Below are 20,463 nucleotides of genomic sequence, written 5' to 3'. Positions count from 1 at the left end.
AGGTCTCGCGAGCAGGTAAAGTGGGCAAAGAGGGACACACGACGCGGCCAATGACGGCGCCGATGTGTGGCGGTGTGGCGGTGTGGCGGTGTGGCTGTCACACCTTCGTGGCGGTGCAGAGCGGGAAACCGCTCGCCGATGTTTGTGTAAACACAACCAAACTTACTTACACTTACCTAAACCCACCACGACACTCCCCACTATAACCCGCGCGCGCAATCATGCCTCGCGCAAGAGACCGCTACTCCATGGGCACGCCCCATCAGGGCGGCATCAAGTCTGTCTCCCGTCGATTCCCGCGCTCCGCTGTCCGCCCGCTGACCCGTCCCGTAGAGTCCCTCTCAACGATGACCGCCGCGAGAAGGAGAAGCGCCTCAAGTCGCGCCGTTCGCTCCATGAAAACCAAATGGAGCAGATCCGCGCCGCCGCGACACCCGTCAAGCGGCGCCAGTCGGGCTTGGCTGCCCGAACGCCCGCAAACGAGGACGACGTCTACGTGGGAGGCGACGCGGTGACGCCCATGAAGCGCGTGCCCATCCTGGCGAATTTCGAAGAGTGGATGAAGATGGCCACGGACAACGTGAGATTTCCCTGAGGGCGGCCTGTCGCGACCGGACACTGCGAGCTCACAAATAGCAGAAAATCAACGCCGCCAATTCCTGGAACTTTGCGCTTATCGATTACTTTCACGACATGTCGCTGCTCAAGGAAGGCGACGGCGTCAATTTTCAGCGCGCGAGTTGCACGCTCGACGGGTGTGTTAAGATCTACACGAGCAGAGTCGACAGCGTTGCGACCGAAACGGGAAAGCTCCTTAGCGGTCTCGCTGACAGCAGGGATAAGAAAAACAAGGGCGGCGACGATGCGGAGGCCGATGGTGAGGCCGGATCTGATGACGAAGAAGGAGAGGATGGTACCAAGAAGCCGAAGCGCAAGAGGGCACAGAGATCTGCCGAAGCTACCTTGGTATCGTCATTCCAGCAACTGGCGCTCAAGAAGATGGAGCTAGAATTTTCGGTTGACCCTCTGTTCAAAAAAGCTTCTGCGGATTTCGATGAGGGTGGTGCGAAAGGTCTGCTGCTGAACCACTTGTCTATCGATCAAAACGGCCGCATTGTTTTTGATAGCAGCGACGATGCGCAGGACGCATCTACAGAGGAGAAGAGGCGGGACAGCATGGAAGCCGACGATGGCGAGGATGAGGAAGATGCAGAGGAGCCAGCGCAAGAAGCAGAGATTGATATTGCAGGCTTGGGCGCGAGGTTCTTCCCCGACCTTTCTAGACTGGACGTTCAGGACATTTGCCCCTCTCTCAAGAACTTCGACATGAGCGACCCGAATGCTTCGAAGGATCTACCCTTCTTGAAAGCCCCCGACGACTGGAGAGATCAAAATCGGGATACGGGTGCGCCGGGTGACAACTCGGGCATGTTCCTTGACGAGGACAACGCGGGCGGCTTTGATGACGATGACGACGACATGGGCGCTTTCGACCTCCCCGCAAACACTGGGTTCGGCGAAGGCGGCGAGGCCTGGGCCAAGGAAGCAGCGCTCGAGACGCAGATGCGCGTGCACACGATAAACCCCGACGGCGACGACGGGGACAACGAAGACGAGGTCGGCGGCTTCGACAACAACACCAGCCGCTTCGGCGTGGCGCTGGCCTCGGGCCGCGAAGAAGACCAAGAAAACATTCTTAACTACTTCGACCAAGCCCTGTCCAAGAACTGGGCTGGGCCGGAGCACTGGCGCATCCGCCGCATCAAAGACAACAAAGCAGCCGCAGCCGCGGGCCCGACAAAACGCAAGGAAAAAGAACCCTTCCAGATCGACTTCGCGGCGCCCATGACGCAGCCCATGGCCGACGCGCTGTACACGGGCGCCAGCTCGAGCTCGACTATCAGCATGCCCAAGAACCAATGGAAGAGCAAGACGCGCAACCTGCTGCCCGACGACAAGCACTTCAACTCGCGGCAGCTGCTCCGGCTCTTCCTAAAGCCCAAAGCACGCATGGGCAGCCGCAGAAACGGCGCCTCAGGGCGCAGCGGCGCAATCGGCACAGGCGACGACACGCGGCGCGACGACCGCGACGCCCCAGACGGCGAGATGGACGAGGTATTCTGGGCGCAGCAGCGCGACGCAGGCGGGGCCAACGACGAAGGCGGCGCAGGCGGCACGTACGACGCCGACTTCTTCCAAGACGACGCGCTGGGGGCCGTGGGCGGCGACGAAGACGACGACGACATCTTCGCCGACGCGCGCGAGATGTTCAGCCCGGCGCCGGAAGGCGCGCCGCCGAACCTGGGCGAGACGCTGGGCGGCGAGGCCGAGGGCGCGTTCGGCGCGCAGCTGGTGACGCAGAGCCGCCGCTTCCGCCCAGAGTACGTGCAGTACGCGCGCGTAGCCAAGAAGGTCGACGTGCGCCGGCTCAAGGAGGAAATGTGGCGTGGCATCGGGCTGGGCGACATCATGGGCGACAGCGGCGCCGACGAGAGCTCCCTGCTGAACAACAGCACGCTGCCGCCGTCGCCGTCGCGCCGCTCCTCCACCATGCCCCCGCCCCCGATCCCCACTGATGGCGGTAATAGCAGTGGTGTGGGCGGCGCGCCCCCGCTTCCGAAGGCCCCCGATGGTTCGCTCATGTTCACGGACGTGGTCAATAACCTCCAGAGCGTGTATCCGAAGAAGACGCTGGCGGATATTAGCACGAGTTATTGCTTTATTTGCCTGCTGCATTTGGCGAACGAGAAGGGGCTGGTTATTGAGAACCAGGACGGGTTTACCGACTTGAGTATACGGAAGGATCCGAGGGGGGTGGGCGAGGGGGGTGAGTAGTCTGTGTGCTGTGTATGTGTGCTTGTGTGCTTGTGGGGGTTGGGAAAAGGGGGAGGAGGGGGTGACGATTCGTTCTGGTTTTGTGGGTTTTGTGGTTTGGTTGTTGTTGTTTGTTTGTTGCTCACGGATGGGTGGGGTTGGTTCAATGGTTGGTTTGGTTGCTTGGTTGGTTGCATACCCGGCGTTAGGAGGACGGGAAAGGGAAGCACGCACGCACGAAACGTTTGAAACGGGCGGATGGACGTACGTTTTGGTTCCTGGCTACCTAGTAGGTTGGCTTGTTATGGACGTCTTCACGGTACATATATGCACGAACGGACGGGAACGGGGACCCGTAAGGCCAAGGCCACGCGATGCGTACGCAGCACCATTCGTCGTCTCGACAGAGCCGATCCCATCTGGTCTCCATGTCTCTAATTGATGTAGACGTACGTGCCAAAACATGCCATTCATTTTTGTTCTCCATCGAAACTCGTGTGCTACATACGTCTTTCTCTCTCGTCTCAGCCGCCCATCCCATGTGATGATGGCGTCCATACATGCATGCAGAAAAAGAAAATGAAAGTAGCAGCAGCAAGCACTCCAGATCATTAAGCCCTTCACAGAGGGCTTCGCTTGCGTCGCGCTGCGTGCGTTGCAATCAGCACCACACGCCCCCCCAGCCACTCGCTCACTCACACCCAACCGAGCATCTAAGCGACGACCTCCTCGCTCTCCTCCAGAATCTCCTCGACAATCTCCTCGATGACCTCGCCGCCTTCGGCGTCGACGGCGCCGTCGTTGCCGCCCAGAACCTCGACCGCCTCCTCCTTGAGCTGCTCGATGACGCGCTCGCGCCACGCGTTCCACTCCTCGAGCTGCCGGCGCCGCTTCTCCACCACGGCGCGGTTGGCCGTGTTCTTCTTCTCGAAGTCCTGCTCGTCGAAGATCTTGCTGTACTCGCGCAGGTTCTTGCGGATCTTCTTCTGCTCCTCCTTGGACAGCAGCGTCGGCGGCCGCGGCCGCCACACCAGCTGCTTGAACCGCTCAATCTGCTCTTCCCGCAGCAAAGTGCCCTTGAAGTCCCAGATCTTGTAGCCGTTTTCCATCTGTGCCACCTTTTGTTAATTGCAGGTCTTGTGTAATGAGGGGGGGTGGGTTAATAACTTACGGGGTGCATGAAAGCGGAGGAAACGGTGGCGACGAAGCGGCCCGAGGGATCCCACTCGAGGCTGGTGATGCCGTAGTGCTCGCCGGTGGCCATCAGCTGGAGGTTGGCCGTGAGGTCCTTGTCCTTCTCCTCGGCGGGACCCTCGTAGTCAAGATCGTAGAAGTCGAGGTCGAAGCCAACCTGCGAGTGCAAGGTAGCAACAACGACGAAACGGCCCTTGGGCGACCAGTAGATACCGTTGCTGTTCTTCTTCTCGAAGGTGCGGATGTGCTTGAAGTTACCAACGACGTTACCCTTCGCCTTCTCCGGGCAGAAGAAGGAAACGGCAGTCTTGGGAGCGACAGCGGCGTTGGCGATGACCTCACCGGCGGTGATAAGGACGAAGCGGTTGCCCTTGGGCTCCCAAGAGAAGTTGATAACGGTCTCCTTGACGGTGTCAATGACCTCGACGGGGACACCCTTCTCCTTGACGCGGAAGATTTCGAGGTTGGTGGTCATCGACTTCCTGGACTTGGTCTTCTGGATGTCGACCTTGACGCAGACGTACTCGGCGTTGGACTGCCAGTGAAGCTTGGCATCCGCAACGTTGAAAAGGTTCCGCGTACGCACAACCTCCTTGGAGGGAATGCTCATAAGACCGACCTTGGCAGGGGCGCTTCCGAGTTCAGGAGTCCAGTAGCACAGAAGCTGCTCGTAGCCCTTGATACCCTCACGCTGGGGGGTGGCCGGCGCCCACTCGAAGTCCATGATGCCCTCGATCTTGATGGAGGTCTTGTCAAGCAGGTTCATCCGGGGGGTCTCGTAGACAGAGATAGACTGGCCCTGGACCATACGCGCAACGTACTTGTCGTCGGCAGACCACTTGAAGGTGGGCCATTGCAGCTTCTTCTTGATCGGGTTGCCTTCCGCATCGGTCGAAGGAGGCAGATCGATGGTGACAAAGGAACGGAGAGGCTTGCCGGTAGCGATATCCCAGATGATGTAGTTCTTGCCATCGTCGTCGGCGGACAGGTTAGGGATCGGGTGGGTCTCGTCAACCTGCAGAGGCTGGGGCGACCAAGTGACGAGGTACTTCTCAGCGGGCGAGAAGTTGATCAGCTTGACGCCGGGGTGAGCAAAACGCCTTTGCCTGCTCCACGACTTTCCACCCCAAAGCTGAACACCCTGGTCGTGGACGGACATGAGGTACGTGCCGAGAGGCGACCACTCGACGAACAGCTCGGTCCAGTGCTCGCGGTCGACAACGGGCTCGGGCTGGTCCTCCTTCTCGTGCCAGAAAACGCCAACCTTCTTGTCCCTGTACATGGCAATCTGGTCGCGCGGGTCGGAAAGCCATGAGCGCAAGTGCTCCTTCTCTTGGAAAGGCTCGATGGTGGGCGCAACGTATTCCTCGTCGATCCTGCCCTCGCGGCCGTAACGGTCGATGTCGGTAAGCTTGTTGACGAGCAGAGTGTGCTTCTTGTCCAGAGGAGTTCCGTTGAGGGCCTTGACGGCGGCGATGGCCTCGCTGGGGGCGCCGAACTCGACGAAGGCGTAACTGTATGTATATGTGAGCCCGAGTTTCGCCGCCAAATTTCGGCCTTGTTCCGCCTTACCCTTCGGTCATGTTCGAGTCGTTCAAGGGCATGTAAACGCCCTCCTGGCTCGCGCGGCCAACGGTGTTCAGCTTGCGCAGCAAGAACTTGGTGAGCTTATCCCTGCTCTCTTGGGGCACGACGGGCAGGCCGTCAATGACGACGAACGCGTCGAGACCCTCCTCAAGCCTAACTTCATATTGTTCCTTCAGGTCGGAGAAATCAACCTCGTTCTCGTCGAAATCGTCCTCGGGCGGCAGGTCTTGATAGCTGGGAGCCATGGTTGCGGTTGTGGCCGGAAATCTGTGGGGTCGATCGCGAAGTACTTCGCGATGGAGGTTTTCTGTCAAAGCCCGAGTGTGGGCGAAATCTAGTCACGTGACATCTTATCACTATCAGCTCCGGGTAGCGAGGTTGTAGACTGGAGACAACACTATCAATATATTGCATCTAGATAATTTACATTTGGTCCATTTGGGCCGATTTCGATTTCTTATAACAGTTACTGTATCAAGCGTATTGTGCTTGTGTTGTCAGTGAAAGGGATTTTAACCGTGTTCGTCCATTGTCCAACAGGTCCACTACACACGCAACGTCGAAGAATGAATAGCTCCTTGTTTGAAAAAGAACAAATGAAGATTAAAATGAACAAATACTAATACTAATCAACAGAAAGGCTTTTTGGAAATAGAAATAATATTCCCTAAGCCCGTATCAATAGCTAAATTTATCCTTTAAATTTGATAGAAGAAGGGAGAACTACGCTCACGGCCATCGGTCAGATATACCGCATAGGGCAAAAGTATGTATCCTGCGTGTGCATTATACGGCAGAATAATACCCTGGATCGCTACATGGTACAACAGAACGTGAAGAGGCACATTCCGGTATACTGCAGAACATATGCTGAGTTTCGAGAGGACTTGTTGATATCCTTCGATATCATGTGTTGCTCTTGAAGAATGACAGCATAACGTAGTGATGCAATAGAAAGACTGGAAGTACCTACATTTCAGCCTTTGCCAGTTGCTGGAGAACTCAGAAGTTGGTGAGTGCCATTGTCAATTCTTCGCACCAGCCGTTCCGAATGGCAGGCTTGCTGCTCAGATAGTAAAAACGACATCGATATATCAAGCGAAGTGAGAGTCAGAAGTACCCCATCTATTGTTTTGTCCAGCGGCGTTACGCTGTTTCCATCGCTTGACCCGATGGTCAATGCTGCCGAATAACAGCCTTGGTTCCCTCGTCGAAACCAAGATGGTCAGGAGGGACTAAGGCCATCGCCCGCTTAGGTATTAAGTATTGCTGTTTTAACAGCCAGTAGGACTGTTGTTATGCAGTGACTTGTTGCTATGTCGTCATTGTCGAAGAGATGACTGTGGATGGAGGCGGTGCTCGGGAAAGTCAAACCACAAGCTTGATTGATCTCTCCAAGTATGTACGTAGCCTGCGAGAAAAGTTCAGTTTACAGTTCACGCTGTTGATAATGAGACTGCAAAGAGAAGATCGGGTTCTACCCTGAGCCTAGTACCGATATAAGGTTGATTGGTTGGAGGTGGCGAATTTATATAGCAACTCCACTTTCAATCCCCAATCCAACCTCATCAAACGCAACAGCGAAGAGAAGCCGGCCCCACAACTACAACCCGGCGGATTTACGTAGCCGACAGTCCAAGGAGCCAAGAGGTACTCGCGGATTTCGCAGAGATGAAAAGCTTCCTGCTAGTCGAGCGTAGTAACGTATGTTGATGGAAAAGAAGCATGACTACAAGGACTATTTGGTGTCCGCACGCTTACCATCTTATAGAAGCTTGGACAGCGCTTCATATGAAGTGGCGACAGCACCGCTCACGCAAAGCTTCGCCGATAGCCGGTCATGTGATAAAAGTAGTTGCTTCACTGGAACTTAAGAAACTAGGAAATGGCAATGGCTGGCGTAAGAGCATGATCGGCTGGAATCTCCAATGGGCGTGGACAGAGCTAAACATCTTACCGATCGACCTACCGGAATGCCAGCAGCGACAAGGTACCAAGAAATGACAATCACGGGAGATATGTGCTTTGCTTGCGCGAAGCAAAGAAGCGTAGCAGATCACCAATGGTTGAGCGGTCATTCACCCAAGTGAAGCCTCCATTGCAATTGTGATCGTGCTGAAAAAAAGCTCCATTGATAGGCCGCAGTCGTAATTTTTTGTGTAATTACAGCTCCGTGAGAATCATGTTGGTACGCCGACCCGACGCTGAGATTCCTGGGACTCAAGACACCGTGATTTTTTGTCTCCGTAAGCCCTGGAATTTTTGGATTGGATAACCCCCAAACGCTACCACACACCGAAAACCATTTACCGGACGATACCCTCGAACCTGTTCTTGTACCACTTGACGGTCTCGGCCTGGTTGATGCGGTGGGAGGCACCGACTCTGCTCTTGCAGCGCCTGCGCTTGGCGACGCGCTCACCGGGGCGGGTCCTATTGGCCATGTTAGTTTCCCGCGTGTTGCAATTCCGAGACATTGCGCTCCAATGTGATCTGGAATTTTTCGGGGCGGGTGGACGTACATGCAGACGTAGAAGTCCATGCCGTAGATACCGATACCGGGGTCGTACTTGATGCCCAGATCGATGTGCTCAGAGATACCGAAACCGAAATTGCCGGTCTCGGAGAAGTTGCGCTTCCTCAGCTCGTACTCCTTGACCTTGAGGCCACGCTCGAGGATCTCCTCGGCCTTGGGGCCACGGACGGTGACGTGGACAGAGATCTTTTCGTTACGGCGGATACCGAAGGTACGGACGGTGTAGCGGGCCTTGCCTACAAACGCGATGAATCAGCTTGCGATGTCGTCGAGTTCGTCCGAGGTGGTATGAGCGTACTGTAAACCGGGGTCTGACCGGACAGCTGCTCCAGCACCTTCGCGGCACGGGTAAGCCTGTCACCAGACTCGCCAACGGAGATGTTGAGGACGAGCTTCTGGACGCGGAGCTCCCTCATGGGGTTGCCGCTCTTGTCGGCGCTGCCGCCCTCGGCGCTGACCTGCTGGTCGGAGTTCTGTCCCTTGGCCTGAAAAGAAGCATTGTCAGCGATGCGCTGGACAGGATTGCGGTCGGCGTGCGGGATGGAATTACCATTGTGACTGGAGGTTAGTGTTGTCGAGGTGGTGTCCGGGTGGTCGTCGCGGTCGTTGTGCAAGACGAACAATTTTGGCGGGTGAGGAGAGTGGGAGCCGCTAGCGCTCGCTTAGTCCGCAGGGATGTCAGTTTGCCTAAGGCAGGAAGCGCGCCAAGACCGCCCCGACATCGCGCCTGCACCTGCTAAAGAGTAATTGAAGAGCCATCGCAACGAGAATTCGCTGCACTTGAGCATTTCTTTCCCGTATTGCGAGAGACACAACCCATTCTTCACATTCACCGTCTATATCCCTCTCTCTCGCTCGCAGCGTTGTTGCTTCACCGCGCATCATCGGTGCCAAGACTTCGGCCGCCGATTTCTCGAGAGCGACACCAGAAACATCTACAGCTCGCCGCGACGCTACGACATCCCCACCAGCATCAGCACCTTGCTCCACTACCACCTCTCTAGCTGCTTCTCGAGTCGTGTTCGCACGCGCCATTTGAACCATGGCGGCAGCTAACAAGCAAGGAAAGATGGTAAGTCCTTCCTGCAGACGTTGGGAAACTGCCAAACGATCGTTAACGGAACCAGCTAACTTGAACCTATTCAGCAAAATCTCGTAAGTCGCTCTTAGCCGCCCGTGCACTGCGCGCGCATGATCTGAGTGGTTCTGACCAGCTATAGATCAACTACCGCATGCGCGCCACACTCAATGACGGTCGTCAAATGGCCGGTCAGATGCTGGCATTCGACAAGGTCCGGTTGTTCAACCCCGCAATTCCGCTACTAGGAGGCTGACAGATATTGTTGCAGCACATGAATCTCGTCCTCGCCGACACCGAGGAGTTCCGCCGCGTGAAGCGCAAGTCGACCAAGTCCCAAGCCCCCGGCGCCGCCGCCGCTCCCCTCGTCGAGACGGAAGAGAAGCGCACGCTCGGCCTCACCATCGTTCGTGGAACCCACATCGTTTCCTTGTCAGTTGAAGGACCGCCTCCCGCAGACCCCTCCGCAAGGCTTGGAGCGGGCGGCCCCGGTGGTGCTGCTGCTCCGGCGACGTTGGCGACAGGACCAGGTATCAGCAGGCCCGCTGGCAGAGGTATGCCGGTTGGCCTGACTGGCCCTGCGGCGGGCGTTGGTGGCCCTGGCCCTGCTGGTTTTGGCGCGTTCCCTCCTACGGGTGGTTTCCCTGGTGGTCCCCCAGGCTTCCCTGGTCGTGGTGGCCCGCCGGGCGGTCCGCCTGGCTTCCCTCCTGCCGGTTTCCCCGGCGCCCCAGCCCCCTTCCCTGGCGGTCCTCCTGGCTTCCAGGCTCCTCCTGGTGCTGGCAGGGGCTTCCCGCCTGGGTTCGGCAGATAGACGGGTTGGTGCTATGAATGTGTTGATTTGAAATCAAAACTCGTCGAGGAGGAAGCATTGACTGCAAAAAGTTGGCTGCGATGCATCGAAGACAGCGGGGAGCAGAACGAAGCCGAGCATGGATGCAGAAACTCATGCCAGGCGTCCCAGCCTGACAGCACGCTCGCCCTGCGGGTAGTACGATGGACATTACTGAGGGGAGGGACATGGAGGGCGTTTAGGGACAAGACTTGCTGCTTCGGACAAAAGCACAGCAGTATAGCATAGGCGATAATCAAGATGCCATGAACGAATTGCCCAATGTCCAATGACACAAGCGGCATTGATGATGCACGTGACTAAGTGCCCACTTTCCGACGGCCGACGAGCGGACCTGCGCGCGCGACTCACCATCGGACTCCGCTGATTATCAAAGCTACGTCGAGAAAGCTGGGAATCCGCTCTCCACTCCGCACACCACCTCTTCATACATTTCTCTTTTTCCCTCAATCCTCAATCCCGCCACATCGCCCACCATGGCCGCTGCTATCAAGGCTCTCAACGCAAAGATCCGCTCCAACCCGGCGCTGGACTACTTCTGCTCGACCCGTACGTGACCAGGTCGTCCGGTTTCGGTGCGCGCGCGGCCGCCGCCGCCGACGCGGACGCAACTGCGTCTCGCCCCGGCAATGAAGGCGGTCGCATGCAAAGCAATGGACTGAGCGAGCGTCTAAAAGAATGAAAGGCTGACCTTGTCGTGTGCGCAGACTTCTGGGGCCCGGCGTCCAACTTCGGAATTCCGCTCGCTGCGGTCATGGACACGCAGAAGGACCCTGAAATGTAAATACGCTCTCCTGCTCACTCGGAGCACAGCATGCCACCGTCTCTCGAGCCCATTGCGCCCGGCCTCTTTCTCGCTTTGCCTGCCGCTGTCGTCGCCTCCGCCGCCGCCGCCGCCGCTGCCGCGCACAACTCCGCTGTCGGAATCGTTGCCGCGCTGAGGCGGAGCTGACGCGAGATACTCGGTCGGCAAGGCACGAGCAGACAAGAGCCTGGCACAATGGGCGCAAGGCCAGGCGGGCTACGCCCCTCCTGTTACAAGTCCTTGAAGACCGTGAGTCAGCGCGCTGACGGAAACTCTCACAGCATCTCGGGCCGCATGACCGCCGCCCTGACGTGCTACTCGGCCGTCTTCATGCGCTACGCCATGGCGGTGCAGCCGCGCAACTGGCTCCTGTTCGGCTGCCACTTTGTCAACTGCTCGGCGCAGGCGACGCAGGGCTACCGCTTCTTGAACTATTGGAAGTACGTCATGCCACCTCGTGCCATCATGTCATGTCACTATAACCCACCACCCACCACATACAATAACAACCTACCCTTTCCTTATACCACTATATACACACGTACACCAATGCCTACACCCAAGTCTCTATCTCCCTCCCCCAACCCACGCGCAACCCCACTGCCCCCACCCCCACTCTCACCGACCCACAACACCACCACCCATCCACAACGCTAACAATACACTCCCGCCACAGTTTCGGCGGCCGGGAAAAGGTTCTCGAAGCGCAGGCCAAGTCCGGTGTGCAGCAAGCCAAGGACGCGACAGTAGATGCGGCGCAGAAGGTCCTGGGCCAGAAATAAACGGCATCGCACAAGACAGCAAATTGACATCACTCTCTCTGCCCCCTTCTCCCTTCATCGATAGACGCATACACACATACGCGCACACACGCACAGGCAAAAATGAGAGTGACAGAGTGAATGAGAGACTGAGGAGAGGAGGGGAGGGACGGAGGGAAGTGGAGGAAGTAAGGCAGCGAAAGGGAAGTGGGTTCTAAGACCTTGCTCAAGGAGCGGCAGGTAGGCAGGCAGATGCGTTGGGGTGGTTGCAAAGAACGGCCCCGTGTATAAAAAGACGTACTGTAGGTAGCTGAGCAGCGAGCGCGACTGAACTAAGATCAGGTTATAAAGCAGTTCTTCTCTTCCGGGTGCATTGCGTAAGGCGTGGGGTCAAGAATTAGTTAAGCCCACACAGACTACGGTTACATGTAAACAGCACTCACGCCGCGGCGCCGCCGTTGCTGTACGTCTCGCGTCCCCTTGACTGCCTCGCGGCATACCCGCCCACCACGCCCTCCCGTACGCCTCCCTCTTTCACGTCCCCATGGCACGCACAAGCATACATCCACAACCAGCAATCCACCTACCCATCCGCAGCCCACCCCCACACCTGTACGACTCTCTTCAAAGCGCCGTCTAACGTCCGTCACCGTGAAGCAAGATCCCCCATCTAGCGATATGGGGAAAGATATAAGCAGTCCCTATGGAACACTCCTTGTCTAGCTATAAGTCTGGATCTTGGGTATAAGTCGGCGTTGCCCTGGGTGGGCAAAAGAACGTATTCCCTGGGTGGGTAAAAGAACCTATTCCCTGGGTTACTGCTCCTACCTAGGCTGGTGCGATGGCATCATGCTCATAGGCAACCGCTGCTGGCGACCTAGTCGGGTCGCCCCCCATGGTGCAAAGCGGTTCTCTCCCCCAAATCAGAGTATCTCCAACCAACAACATCACCTTCCCATTGCCAACGCCAGAAGCTCTACCGATCACCACTCCTCTCACTAAGGAAGCTTACAGCACGCTTAACCTTTTCTTCCACACAGCACTTCACGCCCTCCTCGCCAGAAGATCTTCAAAGCAAAACTCTTGTTTGCGACTTGTTTGGTACACTCGGCGTCCAATGGACAGAACAGAACATCAACAACCGCTCACGCCGATGCCGATGCCGCTACCGCTGCCGCTGCCGCTGCCGCTGCCGCTCACGGCCCCAACCACGGCACTGTCTGTCTCTACGCCCAGCCGCAGCCGTCCTAGAGAGCCGTCCACCGAGCCCCCCAAGCTCGGCAACAACACCAACAGACTAAAAGCCAGCTTCTCAGAGCTCAGCTCAGCCATCACAGACAGCACAACGGCCACTACGGCTCTCAGAACATCGGCTGCAGTCATTAGGTCCGAGGTTGAGAACCTTGGAACTGCCGCGACGCAATTTTCAGATGGTATCGAGAAGCTGAAGGCACATATCGTAAAGATTGCATGTTTACTGAGCTCACGTGAGTGCCTTTGATGCATAGTGAGGTTCGTTGCGTTGTGGTTTGGGAATCTGTCGTTGTTGTGATAGAGTAGCGGTTAGCTTTCGTTGAGATTCTTTCGTGGGTATATATTAACTAAATACTAATACACTGGGTCTGCTGAAGAACGGCATTGGGTAGAAATCAATCTCGTTGTTTGGATTTCTTCTGCTCCAACAGCTTGCTCTACCACATTCCCACTGCACGCATAGGCACAAATCCATGTCTAACTACCTAGACACCCGGCTATCCACCTACCAACACACCCGCCAGGTTTATACGACTCCGATCAAAGAATCACACATCTTTGATCCTCCGAAATAGACAGAAAATATCACAGAACGTTACACGCACCATATTAGAAGCAAAAAAGCAGCTACAACAATCAATGTAACAACCAGCAATCAAGCCACTCCATTACTTCACACACACCACGTCCCCAACTACCACAACCAAGACTACAGCTCGACGCTGCCCTCCTTGCCCCAAACCCTCTCGCCCTCACCCTCACCCCTACCCCCACTCCCATCCCCTATATCCCCACCACCTTCCCCACCATCACTCTCACCATCATCCTCACCATCATCCTCACCAAACAGCACACCCAGCAACCAATCCCCCTCGCCCAACTCCTCGGCATCAGCGGCTCTAGGCCTGCGTGCGCGCTTACTCGCCTCCATGCCCTCGGGGAAGACGACGGCCTCGGGCGTCTCGGGGATGATTGAGGAGCGTCTGTGGCGAGGTAGTGGTGGGGTGGAGGGGGGAGACGAGGACGACGACGACGACGAAGAATGTGGGGGTGGGGAGGGGGGTGGTGCGTGGGTTTCTTTTTCAGCTTCGGGTTTGTGTGCGTCTTGGTCGGGCTGTTTTTCGTTTTCGGGTTCTTTTTCTTGTTCGTGTTCGTTTTCTTGGGGGCGCGTGATGTGCGTGTGCATGTTGGCGGTGTTGGTGTCGATGTCGTCGGTGCCGTCAAGCAAAGACTGCTGCTGCTGCTGTTGCTGTTGCAATTCAGCCACCGGCGCCATACCAGGAAGTTCAGGAAGTTCAGGAAGCTCCGACGAAGGCGAAAGCTCAAGCTCAAGCTCATGCGCAGGAGGCACGCAGTGGCGCGAGGAGCGGGAGCGGGAGCGGGAACACGGGGGGATGGCGTCGTCGAGCTCAAGCTCGTGGTCCTGCCCGCTGGGCCGCCGCCTTGCAGCGGAGGCGCAAGCTTCGACGACGACGAGGGGCGACGTGGAGCGAGGGCGACGAGTCGACGAGCTCTGGCTCAGGCGAGGCCGAGGCCGAGGACGAGGACTCGCGTCTAGATGGTGCTGGTGCTGCTGCTGTTGTTCTTGCTGCGGATGCTGCGCGTCGTCAACACGCACGTCCTCAGCAAAAGCAAAAGCAGCATCATCGCCCTCTGCGTCTTCCTCCCCTTCACCGTTGTCCTCGTGCTCACCTTCGTCCGTGTACTCGTGCTCTACTCCATCATCATCCCTATCCTCGACTCCATCTTCGCCTTCGCCCTGGTCTTCCTCGTCCTCACTGACCACCTCTCCATCGCTATCCACCCGGACCTCAACCCCCCTCTCTTGATCCCACCGCCACTTGCCAATACGCCCAACACCACCCTCGGCCGGCTTCCTCTCGCCGGTATTGATATCCCAGTCCCAGCCCTCGCGGAGCCACAACCAGCGCACAAAGCTCTTGAGCTCCTTATCACGGGGCAGCACCCTGCGCCACTCAGGCTCGAAGCCCGCGTCGCCCACGCCTTCGCCGTCCCACCCCAGCGCCACCCCGCGCAGCGCGTCCCGGCAGAAGATGCGCCAGCTATCGAGCGCGTATGGCCCCCTGCAGCCGGCCAAATGCACAATCTCGAACGCGCCGTCGCGTGGGTCCGCATCGTATAGCACTTCCCGGGGACGAATGTCTTTCCCGCTGCCCTTCTTTGGGTAGTTCAGCGTGCGCGAGCGGTAGCCCCGCATCGGCGGCTGCTCAAGCCATCCTTGCGCGAACTTGATCAGCGTCTTGGCGCGCACGTTTTGCAGGCCCACGCGGCGCAAGATGCCTACTACGTCGTCGAGGTTGGCGTGGGCCAGGTCCGTTGGCGTTGGGTAGTGGGCCATGAAGTCCCAGAAGACGGGGATCGCGACTTCGCCTGAGGTCTTGTTGAGGAAAGTTACTGCAATGATGAGCCGGAAGGGGTCGTCGCAAACATCTTCTTGGACCAAGCCAAAGCGTGGCGCCGAGACTTCAGGGAACGGAAGGCGGGAAACAGTGCCTGGTGGTGGGCGCTGAGACGGGAAATGGTTTGACCTCAATCCTGTACGGCGCCGAGGTGTGGTTGGCGGGGCGTCCTGTGAAATAAAGCCTTTTGGTTCTATTTCATATGAGGATTCCCTGCTGGACGGCGAACTATGCCGGGATAGCGAAGCTTGTGGTTCGGTGGCGTCTATGGCACCGTTCAATTGTGGAAGAATGAAGCCAGGAGGGTCCTTTTCGTAGGATGAGCCTCTGGTTTCCGGAGTGCTTCTCAGGGCAAATGGAGGATTTGCCTCATGCTCCTGAACGGGCTGATGCATGGTGGCAACCTCCATCTGGTCAGGACCTTGTGTTTGAACATCAATCCGGGAGGCTGACCTGCGTGAACCGGCGGCAGGCGACTTTTCGACGCCCTCGCCACCCTCCTTTCTTTCGTCCTCTTCCTCATCAACCTCTTCCTGGCTCTCGTCACTACTCTCTTCATCACTCTCAGTTTCGCTTTCGCTTTCAACTGCCACACTCCCTGCATCGCTCTCCTTGCCATCCAGAAGTTCTTTCCTAGAGCCACTCAGCTGTGACGCGTTCGAAAAGCTCGACTTCAGGTGTTGCCACTGGTTTGACAGCTTGCGCGCCCAGTTGTTGTTCTGCGCGGGAGATTGCTTGTTGACGGTAAGGTTTTCGCTGATGGGTTCGTCAACAGAAGAGTCTTCGCTCTCCGGCTCCTCAACAGGAGAATCCTTGTTATCAGGCTCATCAGGAATAGGCAGCTTCCACTGGCCCGAGAGCTTGCGCGACACGTTATTGTTCTTCGCCGGCGATTGCTTATCGACAGCAAGATCCTCGTCGACAGGTTCATCAACAGAAGAGTCCTCACTCTCAATCTCCCTCACAGGAGAGCCCTCGCTATTCGGCTCATCGGGGATCGACTCCTCATATTCCGACGACGACTCATCTTCTCCGAACAAAGCCTCCCTCTCAAGCTCCGACGGCGGCTCCATCTGCTCATCTTCTATTTCCTCTTCAATGTCCGTATCCTCACGTTTCTCATTCGCATCTGCAATCGGCTCGTTTTGCAACTCCGAGAATGATACTGTGAACCAAGGACGCTCTTCTTCTTCTTCTTCTTCTGCTGCTTCTTCTTCGTCGTCGTCTTGTTCCGTCGAATCTCCTGACTCTTGCTCTTCCTCAGTTTCCGGAGCTTCTTGCTCATCTGGCACTTTTTCCTCGTCAGATGCGGCAGAAGACGCAGAGCCTTCTTCCGACGCGCTTCGAGATTCAGGCAGCGGGATCTGCGCAGGGCCCAACGGTGACCGTATGTTCGAATCCAAGTCCACGGGCACGCCGGACTCAGCCTCAGACGCGCCATCCACAGAAGCCTCCTCAGACGCCTCAGAGTCGTCCTGCTCAGAGCTAGGCGTCACAATCTCAGCCTCAACCTCAGCTTTAGCCTTCTTCTGCGCCTGCTCCAGATCATACAGCTCCCTCTCTCTTCTGAGCACCATCGTCAAGAGGTTTTCTTCACTATCCTCTTCCTCTACTTTAACACCCTCGCTCTTATCGCCCGCTCTAGCAGCCATGTCGCGCCGAATCTGCCGATCAACCTCATCCTGAATACTAGCGCGCCGACTGCGCCGCTTCCGCGCGCTGCCAGCAACAGACGAAGCGCCTGATGTCCTGCGCCTCACGTCCGAGGAGCGCAGGATGCTGGAACGCCAGCCTTCGGTGCGGTCCTGGTCTTCGTCATCCTCGTCATTCTGCTGCGCCAGGAGCACGCTGAACGTATTCGTGATGCCGGTCCTGCGCGGCGCGGCGGGGGAGAAGGAGTCGTCAACGCTGTTGTTGTCCTCGGATGCGCTCGTGTCGAGGTGGTGACGTACTGCTCTGCCCGAGAGTTTGCGCTGCCTCTTGACAGGGCGCTGTGTCGTTTCAATAGTGGAGGGCGAGGCGTCGCGTTTTCTGGTCTCGTGGGTTTTTGGGGGCTGAAGTTTGGGTTCAGATATAAACTCAGGTTCAGGTTCAACCTCGGGCTCAGGTTCAGCCACAGGTTCAGCCTCGGGCTCAGGTTCAAGCTCAGGTTGACACTCAGAGCCAGGTCCTCGATCCTCACGTCCAGACATTTGCGCTTCGGCCACTTCTTCCACAAGCTTACGCTTCTTCGCAGCCAGCCTGGCCCGCCTTCTCTGACCCTTACTCAACCGAGGCTCAGGCGCATCCGAAGCAGCGCCAGCCTGAGTATCCAAAGTAGCATTAGCATCGCTAATACCATCAGAGGGCGAAGGCGAAGGCGAGCGCTTGCGCTTCAGCGGCGGCGTCATTGCCAGAGGCTCCGAAACGGGCAACAGGTCGCCGTTCTGTAGCGGTTCTTGCTCTGCCTCGTCCTCTTGCTTCTTCGTGGGCTCTGTGAGCAAGCTCATCGGCTCTTCGGAAATGGATGTGGCTTTGTTGTCCACCTCTGTCTTGGCCTCTTCGTTGCTGTCAAGAGATGGTGAGTGCGCTTGATTTTGGTGTGAAGAGGACTGTTGCGCGAGCTCTTTGGCAATGCGTTGTTCGGTTCGCTTCTGTAGTTTTTTCTCTTTTTTCCTCATTTTCCTCTCTACCTTCTGTTCTTTGGAGAGGACTGGATATTGGTGGGCTGGTAGTGAGACTTCGCTACCATGGTTGGCAACTGAATGCTCCTTATCGCCCGGAACAGCGAGTGCGGATACCGTTTCAGTCTCGACAGGAGCTGTCTCAACCTCTGGTTCCTCAGTCTGCACACCATGGTTCTCGTCAAGTGTAGGAGGCACCAGCCGATCAACGACCATCTCATCGTCCTCACCAGTATCAGCAACCAGGTGCTCTCTGTCACTCAAAGCAGGCCCTGCAGTCCCCGTCTCAATCTTAGGCGGCATCTCCACCACTTCAGGCTCCTTGACTTTAATGCTGTGCTTCTTCTTATTTTTCTTCTTGTGAGGCTTAGGTTCCTGCTCCAGCTGCTCGACAACCGCATTTTCAACCTCGGCGGATTCCTTTTCAACTTCTTGCTTCTCTCCCGCTGATGGATGGTGCCTCTTGTTCTTAGGAGTGTGAGGTTTTGGTTCCGGTTCCGGCTCGACAACTGTCTCCTCCACCTCTCGCTTCCCTTTCGTGGACTGATGGTGATTCTTCTTACGCTCCAGTCCCTCTTGTACCATCACAGCATCCACGCCACTATCATGCGGCACAGCCTGTTCTAATTCAATATGCGCAGAAGCAGCGGATATCTGCGGCTCCTGATTTTGCTCAAGCTCACCGCACTTCCTCATCTCTGTCTCCTGCTTCTCTTTCTTCTCTTTCTTCATCCTGCGCTTTTCCTTGGCCATAAGCTTGGAAGCGTTTCCGATATCTGCTTCATGAACAAGAGGCGGCGGCGGCGGCATATCTGCCTCGACGATCCTTTCTTCCGCCACACGCTTCTCTTTCTCCAACCGTTTCTTGTCTTTCTTCTTGAGGTATTTTGTCGATTCGTCTTCAGCGGCTTTGGTCGAGGCGGACGACTCTCGAGCAGGCTCGGGTTCGTCTGTGTGCTTGGATTTGTGCTTCTTCTTTGGAGGCGGCGAATCGGGCTTCAGAGCTTCTTGATGATGGTGGTGATGCGAGCGAGCCTTGTTCTTCTTGTCCAGTTTGTGCTTCCTGTCTAACTTGGACTTCCTGTCATTTTGGCTGTGCTTGTCCTTGTGCGTGCTTTTCTTGTCGTTGGCAGTGAATTTAAAAATCTCATCGGTGGCATCAGGACCAGACGTAGTCGCCGCGTCATTGTCCTTTTTGCTTTTAGCCGCGGCCGCAATGGCAGGCTCGCTCGTGGCCTCAGGAGCAGACAATGTAGTTGCCATGTCTTTGTCCATCTTGCTTTTAGCCGGAGTGACAGGCCTGCTCGTAGCATCAAGCTGCTCGATAACGTTCCTCATATTGAAGAGCGTAGTCTTATTAGACTGAATGACTTCGCGCTCCAACTCATTATGCAGCGCCTGAGAAGCAGTCGTTCTTGGAGACGATTGGGAGCGTTTGGACGCCGGTTGTGGGGGATGTGCAGTCCCGTCGTCAGACAGCGTCCTCTTCCGCTTATTTTGCGATTTCGGAGGTTCGGGCTCTAATTCTGGGGTTGCTGCTTTCTCCTTTTTGATTGGCTTGGCGGGGATGTCCGTCTTTTTCTTGCCCTTTTTAGTCGGCTTGGGCTCCTCTGTATGCTTGTTGAGCACTGTTGTTGAGCCCTTCTCAGCAACCTTGGGCGGTTTGGCTTTTGGAACAGGAGCCGAAGGAGCAGACTCCAACTCTGGGCTTGACTCTTTCTCCTGTTTAATCGGCTTGGACAAGGCCTTTGTCTTCTGCTTGCCCTTTCTCTCCCTCTTAGTCTCTTCAGTATGTCCGTTTACCGCCGGAGCAGCCTCCTTCTCAGCAACATTATGTGGCTTGAACTGCGGAACAGGGACAGGAGTACATCCCGCATCAAAAGTAGGAACACGAACCGGAGTCTCGATCTTAGAGGGCGTAGTAACAGAAGGGCCAGGAGTACGACCTCTCGGAAGCGGCAAAGGCACAGGCGTCTTGCTCTGTCTGACAGGTCCATCATCCACCTTCACTCCGTCACTCTTATGCACCGCGTCTTTCTTCTTCGCATCTCTGCCGCCATCACCGCTATCGCGCAATGCCTTCCTCACCTTCTTCGGGAACTTCATCTTGGTCTCCTCCACACACTCGTCCACATCTTGAGCCAGCAAGCCCTTCTCCTTCGCTTGCTGCCTCACTTCATCGAGAAACTGCTTGAGCGCAGCAGCGCTGACACCCGCTCTGTCTGCCAGGAAAGTCGGGTGTTTCTCCGCGAAGGCGCGGACGCTATGCTTGAGGACCTGAGCGTGAAGTGCGGGCGGTGTCGACTGTGCAATGGCGGGCTGGCTCCTCGATCTTGGTCTAGGCGCCTCTTGCGCCCGCGGTCTCGAAGGCGCCCGCTGGCGCGGCATCCTTCCGTGGTTTCGAATCGACTCTTCCGGAGCCTACTGTGGCGACAACTCTCCTCGACCAAACCTCCAAAGAAAGCTCTTGAATACAGTGGCGGCACAGCGGTAGAACCGTC

At 56.7% G+C, this 20,463-nt stretch overlaps 7 protein-coding genes across 7 annotated transcripts; 4 read left to right on the top strand and 3 right to left on the bottom strand.

Moving 5' to 3' along the window:
• Nucleotides 1–221: 221 nt before the first annotated feature.
• K452DRAFT_308579 (uncharacterized protein) lies at nucleotides 222–2,835 on the top strand (the record flags this gene model as incomplete). Its single annotated transcript, XM_033543168.1, has 3 exons — nucleotides 222–277; nucleotides 334–580; nucleotides 640–2,835. The coding sequence occupies 3 exons, from the start codon at nucleotides 222–224 to the stop codon at nucleotides 2,833–2,835; spliced, it is 2,499 nt and encodes an 832-aa protein (XP_033397915.1).
• Nucleotides 2,836–3,527: 692 nt separating this feature from the next.
• On the bottom strand, nucleotides 3,528–5,840 carry K452DRAFT_227269 (uncharacterized protein; the record flags this gene model as incomplete). The annotated part of the gene is made up of 3 exons (XM_033536889.1): nucleotides 3,528–3,923; nucleotides 3,986–5,522; nucleotides 5,581–5,840. 3 exons carry the CDS (start codon nucleotides 5,838–5,840, stop codon nucleotides 3,528–3,530), a joined length of 2,193 nt encoding a protein of 730 aa, XP_033397914.1.
• A 2,061-nt stretch (nucleotides 5,841–7,901) lies between these two features.
• Nucleotides 7,902–8,547, bottom strand: K452DRAFT_326677 (uncharacterized protein; the record flags this gene model as incomplete). Its single annotated transcript, XM_033544863.1, has 3 exons — nucleotides 7,902–8,028; nucleotides 8,118–8,367; nucleotides 8,430–8,547. The coding sequence occupies 3 exons, from the start codon at nucleotides 8,545–8,547 to the stop codon at nucleotides 7,902–7,904; spliced, it is 495 nt and encodes a 164-aa protein (XP_033397913.1).
• Nucleotides 8,548–9,079: 532 nt separating this feature from the next.
• Nucleotides 9,080–10,320, top strand: K452DRAFT_351122 (uncharacterized protein). Its single transcript, XM_033545694.1, has 4 exons — nucleotides 9,080–9,203; nucleotides 9,278–9,286; nucleotides 9,352–9,423; nucleotides 9,481–10,320. Exons 1-4 carry the CDS (start codon nucleotides 9,174–9,176, stop codon nucleotides 10,018–10,020), a joined length of 651 nt encoding a protein of 216 aa, XP_033397912.1. The 5' UTR covers nucleotides 9,080–9,173; the 3' UTR covers nucleotides 10,021–10,320.
• A 118-nt stretch (nucleotides 10,321–10,438) lies between these two features.
• K452DRAFT_287417 (uncharacterized protein) lies at nucleotides 10,439–11,992 on the top strand. Its single transcript, XM_033540472.1, has 4 exons — nucleotides 10,439–10,608; nucleotides 10,767–10,839; nucleotides 11,146–11,304; nucleotides 11,541–11,992. The coding sequence occupies exons 1-4, from the start codon at nucleotides 10,536–10,538 to the stop codon at nucleotides 11,644–11,646; spliced, it is 411 nt and encodes a 136-aa protein (XP_033397911.1). The 5' UTR covers nucleotides 10,439–10,535; the 3' UTR covers nucleotides 11,647–11,992.
• A 528-nt stretch (nucleotides 11,993–12,520) lies between these two features.
• Nucleotides 12,521–13,126, top strand: K452DRAFT_308574 (uncharacterized protein; the record flags this gene model as incomplete). The annotated part of the gene is made up of 1 exon (XM_033543167.1): nucleotides 12,521–13,126. One exon carries the CDS (start codon nucleotides 12,521–12,523, stop codon nucleotides 13,124–13,126), a length of 606 nt encoding a protein of 201 aa, XP_033397910.1.
• A 1,620-nt stretch (nucleotides 13,127–14,746) lies between these two features.
• K452DRAFT_207037 (uncharacterized protein) lies at nucleotides 14,747–15,385 on the bottom strand (the record flags this gene model as incomplete). The annotated part of the gene is made up of 1 exon (XM_033536115.1): nucleotides 14,747–15,385. A coding segment is annotated over one exon (639 nt), but the record flags the coding sequence as incomplete, so codon positions are not given.
• Between the last annotated feature and the right edge of the window lie 5,078 nt (nucleotides 15,386–20,463).

Source organism: Aplosporella prunicola (assembly GCF_010093885.1).
Source record: "Aplosporella prunicola CBS 121167 unplaced genomic scaffold K452scaffold_12, whole genome shotgun sequence".
Taxonomy (NCBI): Eukaryota; Fungi; Ascomycota; class Dothideomycetes; order Botryosphaeriales; family Aplosporellaceae; genus Aplosporella; species Aplosporella prunicola.
This window is presented reverse-complemented; position numbering and strand designations above follow the sequence as displayed.